Source organism: Neovison vison, chromosome 1 (genome assembly GCF_020171115.1).
Source record: "Neovison vison isolate M4711 chromosome 1, ASM_NN_V1, whole genome shotgun sequence".
Classification (NCBI taxonomy): Eukaryota; Metazoa; Chordata; class Mammalia; order Carnivora; family Mustelidae; genus Neogale; species Neogale vison.
In genome coordinates, this window is record NC_058091.1 from 185215868 (window position 1) to 185237046 (window position 21179).

Below are 21179 nucleotides of genomic sequence, written 5' to 3' on the forward strand. Positions count from 1 at the left end.
GTTAGCGACGTGCTGGTTATAAGACAAAGTCTCAGCCCTCACTGAGCTTACACTCGAGTGAGGAGACAAAGCAGAAATGCTCTAAGTGTTGACGATCTTAGACTGTGCAAACGGGGCAAAGTGTATGAAGTTCAAGTAGCTTCAGAGGGGCACAGAGATAGGTCGAGAAGGCCTTGTCCATATTTAGCGATTATTATATGCCAAATGTGGTGTAGGCAATGAAGGGAGGCACATGTTCTCTGTCTTTCAAGTGTACTCAGGTGGGAGATCCAGGGAAACTAACGAGGAATTCCTTGGTGCCACTTACTGGCCCCGGAAGCTTGACGAGCTGGTGACGTCTTAGTCATGAATAATGGCACTCACCTTCAAGGGTTATGGTGAGCATTCCATGTTCATAAAACATTTGGCACATTGCCTGGTAAACTACAAATTTTTATTACTATAGTTTAATGTGCGTGTTATAGAATTACAAAAAATGAAATTGGTGGAAATTAAGGATGGCATAAAAGGGAGGAGATAATAAAAGTCTTTAGAAAATCTCAGAGGGAGGAGAAATGGGTTCACACGAGAACCTGCAAGACATACTGCCAAGTGTATTTATAAGAAACTGGATATAGTGGAATCCCATCACACACCTAATTAAGTGACAAGAACTAAACTGTGTATAGCCGGCAGAGAAGAAAGGAGAGAACAGTTTAAATACTAGAGGGGCTCTTCCATTATTACACTCAATAAGGGGTATTTCAGAGTGAATGAGATTTACAGAGAAAATCATCTGTAGTTCTACAGGCAAAAGATCCCATGTGTGATGTGTGAGCACCTCACCTCACTGTAAGTCTAGATATAAACAAAGATCTATTTTTTAGTACACATACCCTAAATGCAGATATACTCTTCAATCTGGCATACAAGTAAATAGAAAAAGGAATTTGAACCACATGTGATCACCATTTGTATGTACTTGATAACTAACTATCCCTTGAAGATACTATTCTACCCATACGATCTACATTTGACAGACACTCAATCATGCCCAAAGGACTTGGGGCCAGTATACAGCAAAGCCAGGAGGATGCCTGCCTCTTTCTGCCTGGTTCTAGATCCCTGCAGTCTTTCCATGATGCCCAGCCATTGGAGTTTGGATTTGAAGGGAATGGCTAACACTAAGGAAGAATATGACACAAAACATTTAAGAGGAATGGTTAATAAGACTGATAGGCATTTCTAAGAAAAGATAAAGATATTAAGTCCAAGGACAGAGAAACCAAAGTCAGAAGTATGACATGTGCTCACTACAAATTCCAGAAAAATACTGATTGCACATATTTTATACCTCCATGCATGCTATATACTGAAGTTTTATGGAAATTCAAACATTTCAGCATCCAAACTGTCTCCAAGTACCTTTCACATTCAAAAGCAGCACACACGTGTATGCACAAACATACACATACAACTTTACCAAATCATGGGTCCAGACCTAAAGTAACAAGTTCTACTGTCTTAGAAACAAAAAGGAACATATGCCAATAAACCAATGGGAAGGGATATAAGTCAGGGATAAATGAATGTTGGGAGTAAAGAAAAAGCCTTCAAAGTACTAGATGAATAATGGTGAGTAGATGATACTAGATGAGTAATGAAGAAATGGAGAAATTGAGAAAAATAACAAACAGAAGCGTTAAGTCAGTCCTCAAAAACAGTCTTTCAAAGTATATGCCCCCAAAAGTCCGGCAACCAAATTCATGATGTATTTACTTGGTGCCAGTGTACTCACACTAACAGATCTTTACACTGAATCATGTTTCCCATTGTAATATTAGCGATTTTCCCTTACGTTGGTGGAAAAAGTCTCCTGCCCCAATAAATAACAAAAGCTGTCATATGAAATAATAACAAAAATGATAATGACAGCAGTTCCTGGAGCCATGTGTCATGCTTCTACATCTCATCCAATGAAGTAGGTACTTTATCCTGATTCTACTGGGGAAAAAATACTTACTTTTATATTCAGTAACTTGCCTAAAGTTGTCTCACACCATGGGCTTGGGACTCCACACTCAGGTTCACCTGACCAAAACTCTTAACCACTTCACACTGTTTTTCCATTTTAAAGATTCAAACATTCCCAAGAGAATTCTGCATTTTTTAGTGCAGAGTTTATGAACCTGAAGTAATTCTCCCATGCAGTATTTTATAAGACGTAACTATGATGAACATCAGCACTTTAAGTGAGTGCAACTTTTCATTACCAGAACAAATATCTTCTTGTGCTTATTACCATTTTACACTGTATAAGCACTATCCAGGAATGGCACAAAAATTGATAAAAATAAAAATTCAAAATACAATGACATATAAAAGAAATGTTACTGTAATAAGTCAACGAATAATGTCTCAAACATTTGAGAAATTGGATCTACCAGATTCTCATTTAAATACTCTGTGTGTACAGCGGCTTAATAACCTGTAGTTTTTTTGAAGTGCAAATTTTACCTGGGTCATTATGGGAATGAGGCACCACAAAGACTTGAAGGGGCTTAGAGTCCCATTCATTAAATAAATAGCTAATGTCAAATCCTTGTTTCCAAACTCCACCATCTGGATTGTCAAAAGGAATTAGACTGTAAACATCCAACATCTAAAAATACAAAAGACAAAATAAAGGGGAAAAAAAGAGTAAGTTTAACCATACATTACCATTTTTAATTTGAACTTAATGTTGGAAAATATTTGCTCAGAGCTCTTCAGTGTTGTACCCTGTATGTATTTTACCAGATAAAGTTATTTCTGAGTACATTAACTGAAGAGTTTAAGGCAGAAAACATTTAATTACCATTCAAATTCTTAAAATGTTACTGTTACTTAATTATTCTGATAAATAAGCCCCTCCCCCATCTGCTTCTTATGAAAAATAAGTTCATTCAATTACTTCTTGCCCTGCTTGACTTCTAATACAATCTCATAGAAATTGATAGGAACTAAACAGCAAAGAAAAAAAAATCTCTTTTTTTATTTTAGCAAAGAAAAAATTTCTCATGAAATGCAATTATGTCCAAATATTTCAGGATTTTCACACACAATATTGATAATTATTTTTTTTTATTTCGAGTTGTCCTTTTTTTACAATTAATCACATATATTTTAAAATCTGTATCTGAATGGAAATGCATCTACAGCTATTCCTTCTCTTAGCAAATATTATTTACTGTCTTCATTCTAAAAATAAAACTACAACTGAGTCAATGAGGCATAATCATGTGAAAATGGAAATTGTTAAATGTTCAAATGTTGCCTACATTTCCAATGTAATAGTCCTAGGTAATAACCTATTTGGATACAAAGGAAAAAATATTTCAGGAAAAAAAAGAAACCTAAAAACTTATATTTTTCATCCCCTCTATAATACTAAATGGGACAAAGAACGCAAATGTCTTTGATAAAATTTAAATTATGTAAAATTATTATATATTATAAAATATTTAAGCAGGCTACAAAAAAATTTAAAGATACCAAGCCATTATGTAAGAAATGAATACAAAGAATTTTAAGGCAACAACATCTCACTTCACAATGTATGAATTTATTTAATAAATAAAATAAAATGCTCCCAAGGAACAGTCAATAACTCTTTGGGAACCAGCTGGAAAGGAGGATGTGTTAGCAGTCTCTGTTATTCCTTCTTTTCCTAGCCCTGCAGCTTGCCCTGTCCCACACTGCCTTGCTCTGCCCACATTCTGGGGTTGTTCAGCAGCACAGTTGTTTCTGTCCAGCCCAGATTTAATAGCCCCCTCCTTTTTTGTTGTTTTCCTTTAAAAGGTACTTATTTAAAATCTATACAAGGCCAAGACTCACAAAAACAGACATACCTTCACAACACAGAATCCTGATAGTGTGTGAACCTGGTCACACACTAGTTGATAAGATTATAAGCATGAGGCCTGGCCAACTCTGTCCCAGCTGTTGGCCTGTGAGCCATGACTTCAAGATCCTATCACGTTCTCTGTCCCCAGAAGTTAGTGGAAACATCTACTCTGAAGAGAGGCCAGAGCCAACCCATGTTGTCCAACTGTAACATATTTGCTCCTTATGGACCTGTCACCCAATTCCAGCTGCAGGTCTAAGGTACAAGTTAAACACAGCTCTGTGCTAACTGGCAGAACAGAGCACATTTGACCTTAAATTTAAGAAAAGCAGAAGTCCTTTTTTATCCTAGATTACAACTCCTCTACTGTCTAGAAAGGTGCTATCCAAGAGAAACAGAATTCAAGCCAAAATCCTTAATTTTAAATTTCCTAGTAAAATGAAATAAGTGAAATTATTTTAAGGCAAATTTACTTAAACCAATATATTGATAATATTATCTCCACATATATATAAAATGAAACAAAGAATCTTGCATTTGTTTTCACAGTAAGTCTTTAATATTAGAGCACATCTCAATTCAAACTAGCCACATTTCAAGTGCTCAGCAGCCACATGTGGATAATAACTTTCACACTGAACAGCACAGCTCTAGAATATTTCCCTTCCCTCTCTCACAAAGAAGATATTCACCAGAAGATATCTAACCCTACACTGTGTGAAACCTATAATGTGTAACAGATATATAGTAAGAATAGAGCTTTTCCTATATTCTTTATAGGAAGATAAGAGAATCTCTTTAGCCAAATTTAAACCTCTAAAGGTCTTCATCTACTAGATCACATAAGACCTAAGAAGCATACAAAAAGGCCATAATCATAAAGTATAAAATAATAAAAAAAACTGTGGAAAGCACAGAATTATAGAATTTTATCACTAAAAAGAACTTTAATGACCATGTGATTAATCAATTTACTTTACAAAAACAGAAACCGGAATCCAGAGAGTTTAAGTAACTTACTAAGTTAAAACAGACACCAGATCAAAAAAGAAATAAAAGCAAGAAAAACCCAGTGATAATGAACAAATGCATACATTACCTGCACATCTGAATTCTGACTTCCACTCTGCAAAGAGAATGAACAGTCTTCGGGGTCCACTACAAGGGACAATTGTTTTGATGGCAGAAGAGGTGAGCCAGCACCTTGGCTGAAATTGCCTTGTGAACTTTTTGGACCATCCTCCACAGACTCACTCAAATTGATGACCGAGTCTCTAATATTTGAGATGATCTCATTATTCTCAGCTAGCAAACGCTCCAAATGGTCTATTTTTTCTTGCAACATTGAGAGCTGGCCCTACAATAAAAAAGAAAAAGACAGCTATATGAAACTCTAATATAGCTCTGCTGAGGCACACACATTTTTTTTTTTAAATTATGTGCCTGCCCAAGAGGGCAGCCACTCACCCTTTACTTTCCACTTTTGTAAGTGGGATCACAAAAAGCATGAACAGCTGGCTGTGTTGAAACACCAATTTACAGCAGAAAATCTCCATGGTTGCAATCTTTGTTTAATCGTGTTTTAAAATGTGCAACAGAGAGACCAAAAATATTTGGGGATTTATTTCCTATTGCCCCAAACACAGTCCTAAAAGACTGTTGAGTTCTCTATAATAGCTAAGTACAACATATTATGTTCAGGTATGAAATTTTAAATTTCAGTTAACTGATACTGTTACTTGAAAGGGTCAAAAAGTATGAACCCGAAAAAAATCATTCCATTGTAGTAACCCTAGCGGACAATCCTAAATAAGAAATATAATCTACAGGAAGATGAATTAATCAACTCAAATTAGCCACATGCATGAAAAGTAACCACGCTAGAGGTCATGTAGACTGCTTTTCCACATTGTGTGACTTAAGGTTTTTTATTGTTTTTATTTTTCTTTTTTAAAGATTTTATTTATTTGAGGGGCACCTGGGTAGCTCAGTGGGTTAAAGCCTCTGCCTTCGGCTCAGGTCATGATCCCAGGGTCCTGGGATCGAGCCCCGCATCAGGCTCTCTGCTCACTTCCTCCTCTCTCTCTGCCTGCCTCTCTGCCTACTTGTGATCTCTGTCTGTCAAATAAATAAATAAAATCTTTAAAAATATATATTTTATTTATTTGAGAGAAAAAAATGAGAGACAGAGCACAAGTGGAGGAGGAGGGGCAGAGGGAGAAGCAGGCTTCCCACTGAGCAGGGGCCCTGATGTGGGTCTTGATCCCAGGACCCTGGGATCACAACATGGGCCGAAGGCAGACACTTAGCCAACTGAGCCACCCAGCACCCTGAATTTAAGGTTTTTTCATTGATCCTCACATTTCATTAAGAGGTTTGTTGTCTTTATAACATAAACCTTGTTGTAGAGAATAATATTTCAGCTTATGAGAGCAAGGACAATCTTTGTCTTCTACACGCCTATATCTTGGGCCTTAAATATATGGTAGATACTTAAATATTTGTCCCATGGCCTTTATATTTCTGGAACTCCACAATAAATCTTTAGTGAATACCCACTGTACCAGGCATAATGCCACATGCTGGGAAGACAGATATACATAAGATATGGGTCTGTACCTGAACAAAGAAAAGTGACACTGTCACTAGAAACAGCCTACCCAAAAAGTCCACACTGGGGTTTAATAAAATAACAACACACACAGTGAGCAAATAACTCTGGACACCCAAAAACCAAAGTTCTATCACCAGTAAAGAACAGGAAGTCAGAAAAAAGGAAGAAGGAAATAACAGGAGGACAGTAAGAAAGAGAAAGGGAAAAGAGAAAACATTTAAATGTCCAAAGGTAAAGAACTGGTCAAATGGTACATCTATATCATGGAAATGCTTTCAGTCACAAAAATTTAGAAATATAAATTCCTTAGAAACAGAAATATATGGGAAGGTATTTCAGGAGGTACAGTGGAGAAAACGTTTAAAAAGCATGCACAAAATAATTATAATTTGATACCATCCTTTTTGAAAAAAATATGAAAGACCATAATCAAGATGGTAAAAACTGGTTACGGGTATTTATATTCTTCTTCAGCCTGTTATGAACAGCTGCTAACTTTGTGATAGGGAAGCCAGGAGAAAAAATGATTCTACTTCCAGGTTAGAGGCCAGTTCAACAAGGGGAGGGGACAAGTCAGCAGACTGGTGTCTACCAACGGAAGGCCACTGGAGCAAAGTGTGTGAAACTGACAGAAGTCTGAAGGGACTAGAGAAAATATTTTGGAATGAGAAAAGAAATATCCAAAATTAGAAGCAAGTCAGCAGCACATTATCTTTGTGGGAAGGAGGGAGGTGGAAGAAAAGATGACACTGGGGACAAATATCCAAATCCTGAAACAAGAAACATTAAGACAGCCTTCACATGCCTGAAAGATGCTCCCCTACCCTACTTAGAGACATGTGACAGAAATAGCTCTATATGTCAAAACTGTAGTCCTATAAGCCAACTGTCTCCTCTGGGGTAGCATGCTATGTCTCCAAGAGGTAGAACTCTGAAGCCTGTTCAGCAGCCTATTATATAGAAGCCAGAAGTGCAAGGTTTTAACACAGAACTCATCCTGTAAGATAAGCCCCATTTCCTCTAGTGAAAAGCAAGAGGGAGAAAATGTATCAGTTCATGACTAAAAATGGCAAAGCAAAGGAAACAGGATGGATCAGTGCAACACCAGTTCAGGGCTCAAAGAGAAGCTGGGTGAACCATGGAGACTTCGGGTCAGCAAAGCTAGTGAGCACTATCATAGTACAAACCCTTCTTTATCAGCAGACATCGATGCTGGTTGAGCGCTTCTCAGCAGAAAGGCCAAAGGCAATCCCCTTGGCATAACCCAAAGCTCACCCAAAGAAGCTCAAAATACGTGAGAGTCCATACAGATTTTCCTAACCAGACGTGCATCTGAAATAAGGGGAAAAGCTTTTCTTCGCTCATTTTCAAAACACGGAGACTACAGCTTTTTGAAACCTGATGTGTTCTGTTGAATATTTCCAATCCTGAAGATACAAGCGATGTTTGCAATTTCTACCACAGCAGGTAACAACAGTAAATCAAGTTCCTCTGATTCCAAGCAGAATTAGAACATGATGACTTGTCCTGCCTCTAGTAAAGCTACCCTCCTCCGCACAATAAAACTTAGTCTAAAATATCAGCACCCTAGAGCTTTTAAATACTACATGTTTCATCCTCCAATAAACTAGCAGTGTATAAATTAATATAGGGGTGCCTGCACTTCTCCAGACCTTTCTGTACTTTCAGGAAATGATAATTTTGGAGCCATACATACAGCAAAGCTGCCTACAGGTAGTTCAATAAGCACACACTGAGAAAGAAGAGGGCTCCATCTGGGAATATTCTTACGATGGCCCTAGCCCCATAACCCATGGAAGAGAGTATTACTCAAAATAAACATTACAGGAGATAGATGTTTCATGAAAAATAATCCTGCAGGCACCAAAGACAAATTTTTATCTCATTGTAGCTTTAAAGATACAATTAATGATCAGTACCTGGAATTCTGTACCAAATTAGTAAGACCGTGGAGAAAATTGTGGCCTGGGGATATGTCAGCAGAATAAGCTAATGAAAATCATTTTTTATAAACTATATTATGTGGTGCCACAAAGTCTCCCCCCAAATGGCTGAAATTCTTGAAACACACGCACCTCATAAGCAAATTTTGTATATACAACAGAGAAGAGTAGTATGGCCTTAAAAGGATGTGCTTGTAGTCTGCATTAAAGGAACAGAAATCATAGATAATGTTTCAATTACACTGACAAGTCAAGGAATACTGATAGTAATACTGAAAAAGAAAATTTTCTGTAGGGTAAGAAAATCACTTGTGAGAAAACCGTTTTACTCTTTGATTTGCTAATCAGTTCTATAGGGAGGCCATGATGTTGCACTGCTGAGGAGTGGAGAAGAAGGTCATGATATTTGATTTACTTCGCTTTTGATGAAAGAGAAAAATTGAGCAAAAAAAAATCACTAATCCGAATGACTGATAAGAGAAAATTTAGAGCTTCGTACAAGGCAAAACAGGATCAGTACCCACTCAGTCCTATGAGCAAAATCAATCAATGTACACCTACAGCTAAATCTGAAAGCTTATTACATAATTATTTGCCCCAGGTAAGCACTAGCTGCCGGAATTGGCATCACCGTGATCACTCAAGCTTGGCCGAATCTGCACATCAGCATCTTCCTTCCTGTTACAGTGGAAAAAAAATGTGATGTGTGCCTTCCCCTTCCCCACTTCAAAGGCCAACACTTGACTGGTGAGCTCCAAACCCAACTCTCTCAATAGCTCAAAGGCTGGTATTCTTTTGGTTAAAACTCTCTCAACACTGCTTCATCAAACTCCCTTTTTAAAAATGTAACTCATTCTCAATTGTGGAACATGTAACCTCAGGTCAAACGATATGAAATCTGCCATTCTCTTAAGCCAAACATAGTAAAATTTACCGAGTTCCTATGGTTCAACTTAACATGATATCCTATCCAAAACATCAAATCAAACTCCAGTGTTTTCCTTAGCCCCACGATTCCCTTCCTGGGGCCCAATGCCTTCATAGACATACATAGAGTATGAAGAGTCTACTAATCACCCCTCCCCTTCCTTCTAAACTCCTATTCCCTCAACTGCCCAGTCCAATCAGCATCTGCCCACTGCTCTACCAAAACTGCCCCTGCAAAGTCCCCAAAGGCTTCCATGTTGTTAGTCATGATAAGCATACACTCCCCTCCCCTTACGCATCATCTCAAGGAGCATCAGCACACTAGACCATTTCTTCCTCCTAGCAACATTTTCTTCACTAACTCGCAGACCAGCATGCTCTTGGGGTTCCTCCTGCCTCCTGTTTATCAGTCTCCTTCTCCCCCTAGCATCTAAATGACAGAGTGCCTGCCTCAAGGTTAACACCTGAGCTCTCTGCCTTCTCTATACGTCTTAAGTTATCTCATCAACTCCATGATTCTAATTCCATTTTTTTGTACTGATGTCTCATCTCTATTTCTATCTCCAGCTGAAGCCTCTTTTCTGAAAAACAAACCCATCGAGCCAAACAACTATTCCACTCGTCGACTTGGGTTTCAAACTTGTGTCCAAAAGATACGCTCCCCAAAAATGCCTTCTACAATCCTCAAATGTTCAGGGAGTAGCATTAATCCCCATCTAGTCGGTCACTCCCAAAATCTTGGTGGAATAACGGATTCTTCCTCCTTCCTCACCCTGTTCATACATCTAACTTATCTGCAAGCTCTTTCCTTACTACCTCTAAAATACTTGTGGAATCATTCTCTGTCTCTCCCTCTCAGCTGCAACCACACTAATCCAAGCCTCCAGCAACCTCTCCTGCCTAGTACACAGCAGCCTCTTAACTAATTCCCCAGTGCTAGGCTTATATCCTTCAACCATGCCCTGAGCAGCTGCGTTACCCTTCTAACAATCCAGTGGTAGTTTCTAACTGCACTTCTACTACAATCAGTAAACACCTGCATCTATCTATCCTTCCCTCAATGTAGCTTCACCCTGATCTCAGCTCAGTTGTCAGCCAGGTCCTCCTCAACCCATCTCTGGACTTCCATACACATTCTCCCTTTATACAGTCCTTCAAATCTCACCTGAAATGTTCCCTCAGCACAGGCTTCCCCAGCCGTCCTATTTAAAATAGGCCTTCTTGTGTTTTTCTCTATTTCCTGCTTCTTCCCCGACCTTATTTCATTTTTTACCTATTTATTCATGTATTGTTCCCCCATTTTCATCACTAAGTAAATCTCTAAATTGAGAACAGTCACCACAGCTGTTTTATTCATCACTGTACCCTGATGCCTAGCACAATGCCTGATGCACAAAAGAATTACAAATATTTATAGCAGGGTGAAGAAAGAAAAAAAAAGTAACATTTTTTTCCTAAGACAAGGCAGTATTAAATGCCATTTTTTGGCACACAGCTTATACCAAAAATAATATGAATAAAAATAAAACAGTCTAACGATTTTTTTAAGAAGGAAAATTCACAAAAATCTTCACTGTGACCCAAAAAGTAGATAAGAATGAGAAAGAAAGTCCTAAATTATAGGGTGATCTTCACTGACTGAGAGGGAAATGATATAGAAATTGAGCTATGTTTGGCCACAGATTGACAATCATGACCTTGTGAGTAGGGTAGACTATGTGGCTCCTCTTTGAGGGCAGGCAAAGATTATGGACTCTACAGTCCAACCAAAAGTTTCAACGTTCACTACTATCAGTGATTATAGCTCACTGGGCTCTAATTTCAACTAATGCGGGGGATGAAGAGGGTTTGGTAAAAGAACCAAAAGAAAGAATTCTTCCTACCACAGTAGTGGTAAAAGATCTTCACTCAATGAAATCAAGTTTCTAGTTAAGAGAATGATAGAGAAAATATTATTTATAATATAATCACCAATGGTGGGATTCGAAAGAAACAAAATTTTACTGCAATACATATGTGTGTGTATGTATGTCTGAAACTCCAGCTCCATACCACCTGTCATTCATGCTTTCTCTTCCCGCTTGTCAGACTTTGTAAGATTCAGTAAATCATTCCATCACATCAATATCTTTTTGGACATGGATTCTGTCCTAAAATGTGCCCACAGTGTACCGATGTGAATGGGTAAAAGGCTCTAAGAGTAACCAACCATCAGAAGCATCTGAAAGGCTGCTCAAAACTACAGATCCCAGGGGCCCCTAGGTGGCCCATTAGGGTAAGCATCAGATTCTTGGTTTCGGCTCAGGTCATTATCTCAGGGTTGTGAGATGGGGCTGGGCCACAGTAGAGCTCCATGCTCAGCAGGGGCGTCTGCTTGAAGATTCTTTCCCTCTGCTCCTTTCCCTGCATGTGTGCATGTGCGCTCGCTCGCTCGCTCTCTCTCTCTCCAATAAATAAATCTTAAAAAAGAATTACAAATCCCAGGGATCCACCCCAGATCCTTTGGGAAGGGTCCCAGAAACTGCAATGTTTATGCTCCACAGGTGACTCTGGTGATCAGCCAGGTTTGGGACCTACACCTCCAACCTCATGCATGTCAGCGAAATACTTTAGATAAGCCATTTGGCAAATCACCCCTAAATTACCCTAGAGGGTGACATAAATCACAAACCTGCACCCTTTGATAATCTGCTTACTGGATATTAATTCTCCTAATTATCCTTGTACCAGATTCCTCTATTTCACGCTTTAGGATATTATACCTCACCACATTTTTATTTTTAGTAACTGCAAATAATGATTATCTTTAGTTTTAATAAATCCTTTTACCAGATAAAGATAAAGGCAGTTTAGCTGAACGGTTAAGCACAAGAGCTCTGGGTCAGACAATGTGGGTTCTAATCTTCAGTTTGGCACTTAGTAACACTGTGACCTTGGGGAAGTAACTTAACTTTCCTGGACCTCAGTTTCCTTTATAAGCAAAATGCAGTGCTAACACCTATTGCTTGGAATGGCTGCAAAGAACTTAGCACAGAGCCTGCTACCAAACCCGCATTCAAGACGACATTACTTCTGCTGTTGTTGGAACAAAACTATGGCTTTCTAAAATCACTTTGTTTTTTGGTTTTATTTTTTTTTTTTAAGATTTTATTTACCTATTTGAGAGAGAGAGAGAGAACAGAAGCAGGGGGAAGGGCAGAGGAAGATGGAGAAGCAGACTCCCCACTGAGCAGGGAGCCTGATGTGGGGTTCTATCCCAGGACCCCAGGATCATGACCTGGGCTGAAGGCAGACACTTAACCAACTGAGCTACCCCAGAGCCCCTAAAATCACTTTGAATGGTACAACTTTTCAGGGCACAACAACTGTGATAAGAACAGACTCTAAAGTTAAGCCAAGAGTAATGTCATCAAAATGGCAGCATGGGAGACCCCAGCCTCCATCCTCCCACAAAGATCAACAATGAAGCAGCTATCTATGAACAAAAACAGCTGTGGAGCAGCTCTGGAGTCTACTTATAAAACTTTAAAACAAAATGGAACAAAAAATCTGAAAATAACCACACAGGGAAAAAAAAAAAAAAAAAGACTGCTTCATTTTGCCTGCATCATCCTATCCCCCAGGCAGCAATGCTCAAAGTCAAGAGGTAGCTCCCCCCAGAAAGAGTTCCTCTTGCTAAGAAAGAAGAGCAGGGTCAAACAGGTCCCCCAGCCACTGGGAGCACCAACCACTCAAAGAGACACAGAGAGACAACTAGGAACAAGGAAGAAAAGCAGGGGCTACCAATAGTAGCCACATAGCATGAACAAGAATGGTTCATAGTGACCTGCTCTACAGATAAACCCAGCTTTCACCACCGAAGGAACCAAAGCCAGCACAGCTGCCATGGAATCCCTGCAGATTTTACCGTTTCCACAACCCTTGTATTGGCATTTGCTAATGCCACCCACCTGTCGCCCTCCTGCTCTCTCCCCACCAAGCTCCTCTGGAACCTAGGAACCACACCAGCAGCCAACTAGGGCCTCTGTGGCTGCTAAAGTGCAAGACTCCAGCCCAGACCCACATGGCTGATCCCCACTGCCATGGAGTTAACCCCTCCAGCTATGCACATACATGTTGCCAATCTGACACTTGTCACCAGCCTCCACTGCCTGCACACATTCAGGAGGAGACTGCAACAATGGGAGAGCAAGTTGATAGCCAGAGCCTCCACAGCTACTTGTGAACATGGATGATGTCCTGTCTTTGGTCACTAGTCTGCACCATCATCCTCTCCTGGGATCAGACACTCCAGCTGTGCACAGCCCATCCCTAGCTTGACTTCCACTGCCAGATTCCACTGCTGTGTGCCTGTGGTGAGACTGAGCAGTCATGGTAGTACCCATCAACCACCTGGGCCCCTGCAACTACCAGGGCCCTCAGTGTTGGCGCCAGCTTTGCTGCCTGCTTTGGATCCCACCACTACATGCATGTGTGCAACAAGCCTCTGCCACTGCACAATTCTCTACAGCTCAGCAGGTGCACACAACCAACTTTGGCCACCACTGCTAAATCTTCCCTAGCCCATCACTGGGTCTGGAGGTGCCAGTGAGGACACAAGCAGCCCTTGCAGCCACCGCTGACACCCTGGAGCATTTGGCAATGATCACGCAGCTGTTAAAGCTGTGGACCCAAGCAATCTGAGCCAAAGAGACATCATGCCACCTCAAAAGGGATGTTACCACGTGCCCCTGAACTTGGTGCCCTATACCACTAGAGCTGGAGTCACAGGTGCTAGATCTGGGTTCACTAGCATGCTCTAATGTCCCCTCTCCCACACAGCTAAAAGGCTTCCCTTGCCAAAGTCAGTCCATAAAGTCTGGAAGAGGTGACATCTTCTTCAAAAGCATAAACACCTGTGCAAAGTTACAGGGATCACTAAAACTCAGGAAAACGTGACTACCAAAAGAATATAGTAAACCTTTCCAAAATGGAAATATAGCTATCTCCCAACAAATAATTTAAAATAATGTTCTTAAAGATGTTCAGAGTTACAAGAGAATATAGATAAAAATTTAATAATATCAGGAAAACAACATAAGAACAAAATGAGAAGTTCAACAAAGAGATGGAAAACATAAATAAGAACCAAACAAATTTTGGAGTTGAAGGAAACAGTGATTGAACTGATGTCAACAAAAAGCTTTAAGACTTGACCAAGCAGAAGAAAGAGTAAGTGAGCTCTAAGAAAGATCAATTGAAATTATCCAATCAAAGGAAGAAAAATGAAAAAGGAATGAAAAAGAGTGAAGAAAGCATACATCATCTTTGAGATACCAACAAAAGACTAATAAGCAATCTGCAAATTATTAGAATTCAAGGACAGAAAAGAAGAAGGAGGCAGAAAAGCTTAATTAAAGAAACAATGGCTGAGAACTTCCCCAATATGAAGAGATATGGATATTCAGGTTCATGGAACCAAGAAGTCACCATACCAAATCATCTTAAAGAGATCCTCTCCAAGACACATTATAATAAAAGTGTCAAAAGTCAAAGAGAATCTTAAAAGCTGTAAGAGGGGAAAAAAGGAACCTCCATTAGACTATTGGTAGATTTCTTAGCAGAAACTTTATAGGGCAGGAGATAGTGAGATGATACATTCAAAGTACTGAAAGAAGAGAAATGCCAACCAAAAATATACCATCTAACAAAGTTGACCTTTAGAAATGAAAAAGAGGTACCGATTTCCCCAAACAAAGGCTAAGGTGGAATTCATCACCACAGCACCTGCCTTACAAGGAATGCAAAAAATAGTTCAAGCTAAAATAAAACACACTAGTTAGTAACATGAAAGCCTATGAAAATATAAAACCTACTGGTAAAAGTTAAGCATACAGTCAAACCCAAAATAATACTTCAATATGGTGGAGTGTCGGCCATTTAATTGTACAGTAAAATGGTTAAAGGACAAGAGTATTAAAAATAACTACAGCTACAATATTTGTTAATGGATACACAACAGAAAAAGATGAGCTGTGACATCAAAACCATAAAAGGGAGGGTAAAATAATAAAAGGGTAAAGTTCTTATATGTGATCAAAGTTGTTACCATAAAATATATGTTATATCTATAAAATGTCTATGTAAGTGTCATGGTAACCACAAAGCAGAAAACTATAGCAGATGCACACAAGATGAGGAGAAAATAATCAAAGCATACCACTATGGAAAATCACCAAGTCACAAAGGAAGGCAGCAAGAGAAAGAAAGGAACATGGGAACTACAAAAAAGACAATCAATAAAATGACATAAGTTCCTACCTATCAATAATTACTTTAAATGTAAATGGACTGAATTCTCTAACCAAACGGCAAAGAGTGGCTGGATGGATTAAAAAAACAAAACAAAACAAAACAAAAATCAAACAAGACCTAACTGTATGCTGTCCATAACAGACTCACTTCAGGTTTAAGGACACACATAAATTCAAAGTGAAGGGATGGAAAGAGATAGTCTATGAAAGTATATGTATACACACACACTTGAAAACTATTCAGCCATAAAAAAGAAAACTTTCATTTATGACAACATAGACGGACCTTGAGGATACACTAAGTGAAATAAGTCAGACAGAAAAAGACACATGCTGTATGATATCACTTATATGCGGAATCCAAAAGAGGTGAAGTCAAAGAAACACAGTAGAATGGTAGAGCGTGGAAGGGGAAACAGAGAGATGTTGATAAAAGGGTATAAACTTACAGTTATTTAAAAAAACAAAAAAACAAAAACCCCTTTCAATCGTAAGATGAGTCAGTTCTGGGAATCCACTGTACAGCATGATGATTATAGTCAATACTGTATTACATACTTAAAAGTTGCTAAGAGAGTAAATCTTAAATGTTCTCATCATAACAAAGAAATGGTAATTATGTGACATGATGGAGGTATTAGCTAACACCATGGTAATAACCATTTTGTAATATGAGTGTATCAAATCAACACATTGTACAACTTAAACGTAATACAGTGTTCTACATCAATTATATCTCAATAAAGCTGGAAAATAAAATAAGATAAAAAATGAAGCCACGCCAATTATGAATTACAGCTCCACTACCCCAGTGAATCTCTGGGAAAACTATATAACTTTCCTGTGCCTGTTTCCTCATCTGTAAAATGAGGATAATGAGGAATACCTCACCTACAGGGTGGTTATGAGTGTTCAATTAGTGAGCACATACAAATGAGTTTAAAGAGTGTCTGGTGTGATAGGCAGAAGGATAGCCATCCTAGTGATGTTCAGGCTCTAATCCCTGAAACCTGTGACTCTGTGACTTTACATGGCAAAAGGGACTTTGCTGATGTGGTTAACTTAAGGATTCTGAGATGGAGACTGTCCTAGAATATTGACAGGCCAATGTAATCATGTGGGTCCTTATGAAAAATGGGAGATGGGAATCAGAAGCAGAGGAGATACAAAGAAGGAAAAGGAAGTCAGAGTGATGCCATGCTGGAGGAGGCCTGGAACCAAGGAATGTAGGTAGCTTCTAGAAGATGGAAAAGATGAGGCAACAGATTCTCCCCTGAAGTCTCTGGAAGAGAGGCAGCCATGCCAACATCTTGAGTTCAGTCCAGTAAGACCCATTTCAAACTTCAAATCCTCAAAACTGGAAGACATAGGTTTTTCTGTTTTAAGACACTCCGTGTGCTTTGCGACAGCAACAATAGGAAACTAACATAGCCAGTAAAGAGCTGACCCTATATAAATAAAGTTTCCCCTGGCTGGTCCTCTTAGAGGAAGTCCGTCCAAATTCCCATCAGAGAGTTGGAGAGCTGTTAGCCTCCGCAGCTGAGAGCCCCTGCAATGGAGCAATGAGAGGTGAGTGCATGTGACTCTACAGCCTATCTCTCAGGGGCATGTTTTGGTCTCACGAGGCTCTACACCTATCTTTGACCAAAGGAGGTAGGCAAAGACTAAATAGTTAAAAATATTTTTCCAAGAAAGAAACAACAACATCTTCATCTTGGACCGTTTTAGAGTCAGTGAGCAAAAAGTGTTTTAAGGTTACTCTGGAGCTATGATGGGACAATATGGTGGGGCAATAGGGAGTCAATGCCGCGGTGGCTTGGATCTAGGTGGTGGAGGAAAGCAAAAGGCTGTGACAAGACAGATGAGCTAGGGAGGTACAGAAAAAGAAGAAAAATAGCTGTTGTGTTTTTTTGGTTTTTTGTTTGTTTTACTGAGGCAAGTGGGAAGAAGATGGGTGGTATTTTAGGTTAATCAGGAGCGAGCCCCGGGAAAGGAGCAGAGGGAGGGGCAAAGGTTCTGTCCTGGAACTATGAGACAGCTCAATGGCGGCGTGAGGTAGACACGAAGTCTCAGAGTCAGAAGAATCTATATTTGAGTGGTCAGTACAAATAGGAATTTAAAGCAGTGGTGACAAATGGGGATCACCTATAGAGAGTGCCCAGATCTGCCTTTAATAATTGCAAAAGGCTCACCAGGCAATTCTCACACATCCCCGGTTAAGAACCACAGTATTAAAGCTAAATATAAAAACAGTGATTTGGTAAAAGAGAGTCTGTTTTTCCAGCAGGGGTGTCACCGTTCCCGCAGTAGCTCCAAGGCAGTCAGCCGCTATTCAACTACACAGAAGAATCCTGCTATTTATATTCAGTCAGATTGCAGGCACCTAACAGGAAGGCATTCTGGTTTCATAAAATGACAAGAAACCCCTGAATGACCACCCCACCTCTTAAGATGTGCGGTGCTGAGGCCAGAAAGAGTGTGACCTGAGGCTGTGGCCACAGTCGTGTATGTAATACTACAGTTTTAACAAGCCACAAACCACAGTGACAAATGACCTTTTAATGGTGTTTTCCAGACCTGAAGCTTATCATGCCTGAATCTCTTCCAAGGTATTATTGCCTTTGTGCTTCCACTGGCCCATTCAAAGAAATAAATGTACTCACCATATGAGCACAAAGAGCACTTAATTATGTAACACCTTGCCAAAACACAGGAGCGGTGGGCTTTGCCTTGGCAAATCGTTACTCATCAATCTCACACCTGCCTACGTATGACGTTAGCAGAACCTATTCGGGCGCAGGTATACAAGAGTGCCAAGTGACAGTGAAGGGAAGAGCTGGGACTTCAGGCTCACCATGCCTTGCCCCAGGAGGGGACCCTCAGGACTCAAACATTGCCGCTGAATCACTGTGCCTCCCAGCCCTGACCTAGAGTAACAACAGGCCACTTCAGTTTCCCCCACCTTTGTGAACCCCATCCTCTTGCCCCATCCTCCATCCTTTTGGAGGTCTTGCCTGACCTCCAAAATGTGGTCAGGACTCCAGTTGCTGGCGCTGTGTCCAGGCTCCAGGATGCAGCTCCGTCTCCACCCAAGGGTTTCCAGATGTAAATGGAGGTTAGAACCATAAGGCCCCCACCCACACCACCTCCATGCAGTTGTACAGAAACCACCTCCAGCCAAGGCCACATTTCAGATCCCACACTACTGTGTATAAAGTGAGATGCCGCAAAACAGCTATCTTTTTTAAAACGATTATTGTAACAAGGGCTTGTAAGTACAACATGTTTCGATTATAACATATTTTCATACAGTGCAGCTTTATAACTTTCAAATACATTTAATAACTGCAATTAAGTGGTGCTAAGCAAATTAGGTGTTGACTAATAAAATTCTTTAATTCAGCACTTCCCGAACTGTTCTGTGGAACATTTCCTTTCTTTACATTTTTTTTTTTTTGGCAGTTATTTTTTTGAAAACCACACTAATTTTACTTCTACAACATATTTTTAATGTACTTCTATTCTTATACATAGCACTTATACATAGGAATATTTCTTTTTTTTTTTAAAGATTTTTTATTTATTTATTTGACAGAGAGAGATTACAAGTAGGCAGAGAGACAGGCAGAGAGAGAGAGGAGGAAGCAGGCTCCCTGCTGAGCAGAGAGCCCGTTGCGGGACTCGATCCCAGGACCCTGAGATCATGACCTGAGCCGAAGGCAGCGGCTTAACCCACTGAGCCACCCAGGCGCCCATAGGAACATTTCTTATAGCCAAAAACTATGTCAACATATGTCAACACCTATGTCAACAGTGTATCCCACCCAAGAACATGCATGAATGTTCTTAGGATATGCTTTCAGATGGCAACAATTCCCAGAGAACTAGGGTCATGCTGTCTTATGTCATCTGGTCAATGACTGCTGATCTATGTTGTTAATCTGTCTTACATTTTTAAAGATATGCCTACCTTTAGGCACAAGGGTTGTTATTATGTACTATTTATGCCACCTAATTTCATTCTGCACAGATGAATGACATACATTGTATTTTAGGATCTGATGACAAAAGTTCCATCTACATAAGTTTACCCAAGTAATTTTCAGAAATACATTAATGTAAAAAGAGTACAACTGTTGGTAGTGGAAAAAGCAAATCAACCTGAACAGTGTTAGTCTGTTAAAATAAATGCAACTGACATGTGTAAGACAGTTTTTCATACAGAAAAGTTTTGGGGAGCCCTCTGAAGACAGTGTTGTTTTAAATATATAAACAGCCTGCCTCCAATCTTATTTATACTAATCATTTTCTGAATAAGCCCATTCTGTTCCCTACAGACATGAGAAAAGTGTCTAGGCAAGCCTCATCTGAATTATTAAAAATTCTGAATTTCCTAACGTCTCATTTCAAGCAGCAAATATTCTATAGTTTTACAAAGCCTTCCTACAGACTTCCTAAAAGTCCATCTGAACCATTCAATCTACAAGGGCAAGGTGGGGCACCACAGAAGCAACAAACGTAACAGTAAGGAACAGTAGGATATGTGAAAATATAATGAAAACAGATTTCTAAGCATCATACAATGAGCTATCAAGATAAGTTAAGAATACAAAATTTCTCAGGTTCTTTTTAAGTCTTTTTTCTTTATTTTAAACAATTATTTGTTAGGTCTTTTCCCTTAAAGTTTTAAGAAATATCCTGCATTTCAAGTGTTCTTGTCATTGGGCCCTACAAGTTTTCAAAAGTTGGCCTTGGGCCATAGACAGTTCTTACCTCTTCAGTTTGAGGGGGGAGGAGGGTGTGGTCAGCCCCTAATGAAAAAGGAATGGCTCTTCTTTACTATCAACAAGAGGTAGTTTGGGGGTACTCGGAAATCTGTCTGATCTTCAAAACAACCTTAAGCTATGAATCCCCTATTTCAAGTGTTGCCTTTTGATCTTTAATAAATCCATCTCTCTTCATCTCTCTCTCTCTCTCTCTCTCTCTCTCACACACACACACACACACACACACACAGAGTAATCTATTTTCTGTTCTTATAACCTAGGGGAAAAAAATTATTTCACTCCATAATTTGGGCCAAAAATGAGAAGGGTCTTTTTTAGTTTCCTATTGAAATGCTTCTTTGAAATCTTTCTTTATGATGGTCTTATCTTTTCTTAGGTATGCTGATCAATGAGCTGGTTTCAGACAATTTGAATACAAGCTGCTTCTTTTTATTAGCATCTGCTACACAATCATCTTAATACGAGAAGCATAGCTTTTGGCTATAAGAAATGTTCCTTGGCTGTCTGCTCTCTTCTCACAAAGCACAGTCCTGAGTGAGCTCATGCACTCTATGCTGCTGACTACAAGATCAGCATCTCCCTTCCCTCACCTCTCACTCAGGTACTGCAGCCCCCTTGGTTATTCTACTAACATCCACCTCATCATACATGAACCTGAGGTTGGCTCCCCAAACCAGGTTATCTTCCAAACTATCCCTTTCTGCAAGGGGTATTAGCTCATTCTCCAAA

At 39.5% G+C, this 21179-nt stretch overlaps 1 protein-coding gene across 1 annotated transcript in view; it reads right to left on the minus strand.

Moving 5' to 3' along the window:
- MAN2A1 (mannosidase alpha class 2A member 1) overlaps positions 1-21179 on the minus strand; it is a 168161-nt gene that overhangs the window by 137867 nt on the left and 9115 nt on the right. The window contains exons 2-3 of the mRNA XM_044264348.1: positions 4965-5222; positions 2497-2641 (exon numbers count right to left, since the gene is read on the minus strand). Of these exons, the coding sequence (XP_044120283.1) occupies positions 2497-2641; positions 4965-5222 (403 nt within the window). The remainder of the gene's footprint in view (positions 1-2496; positions 2642-4964; positions 5223-21179) is intronic.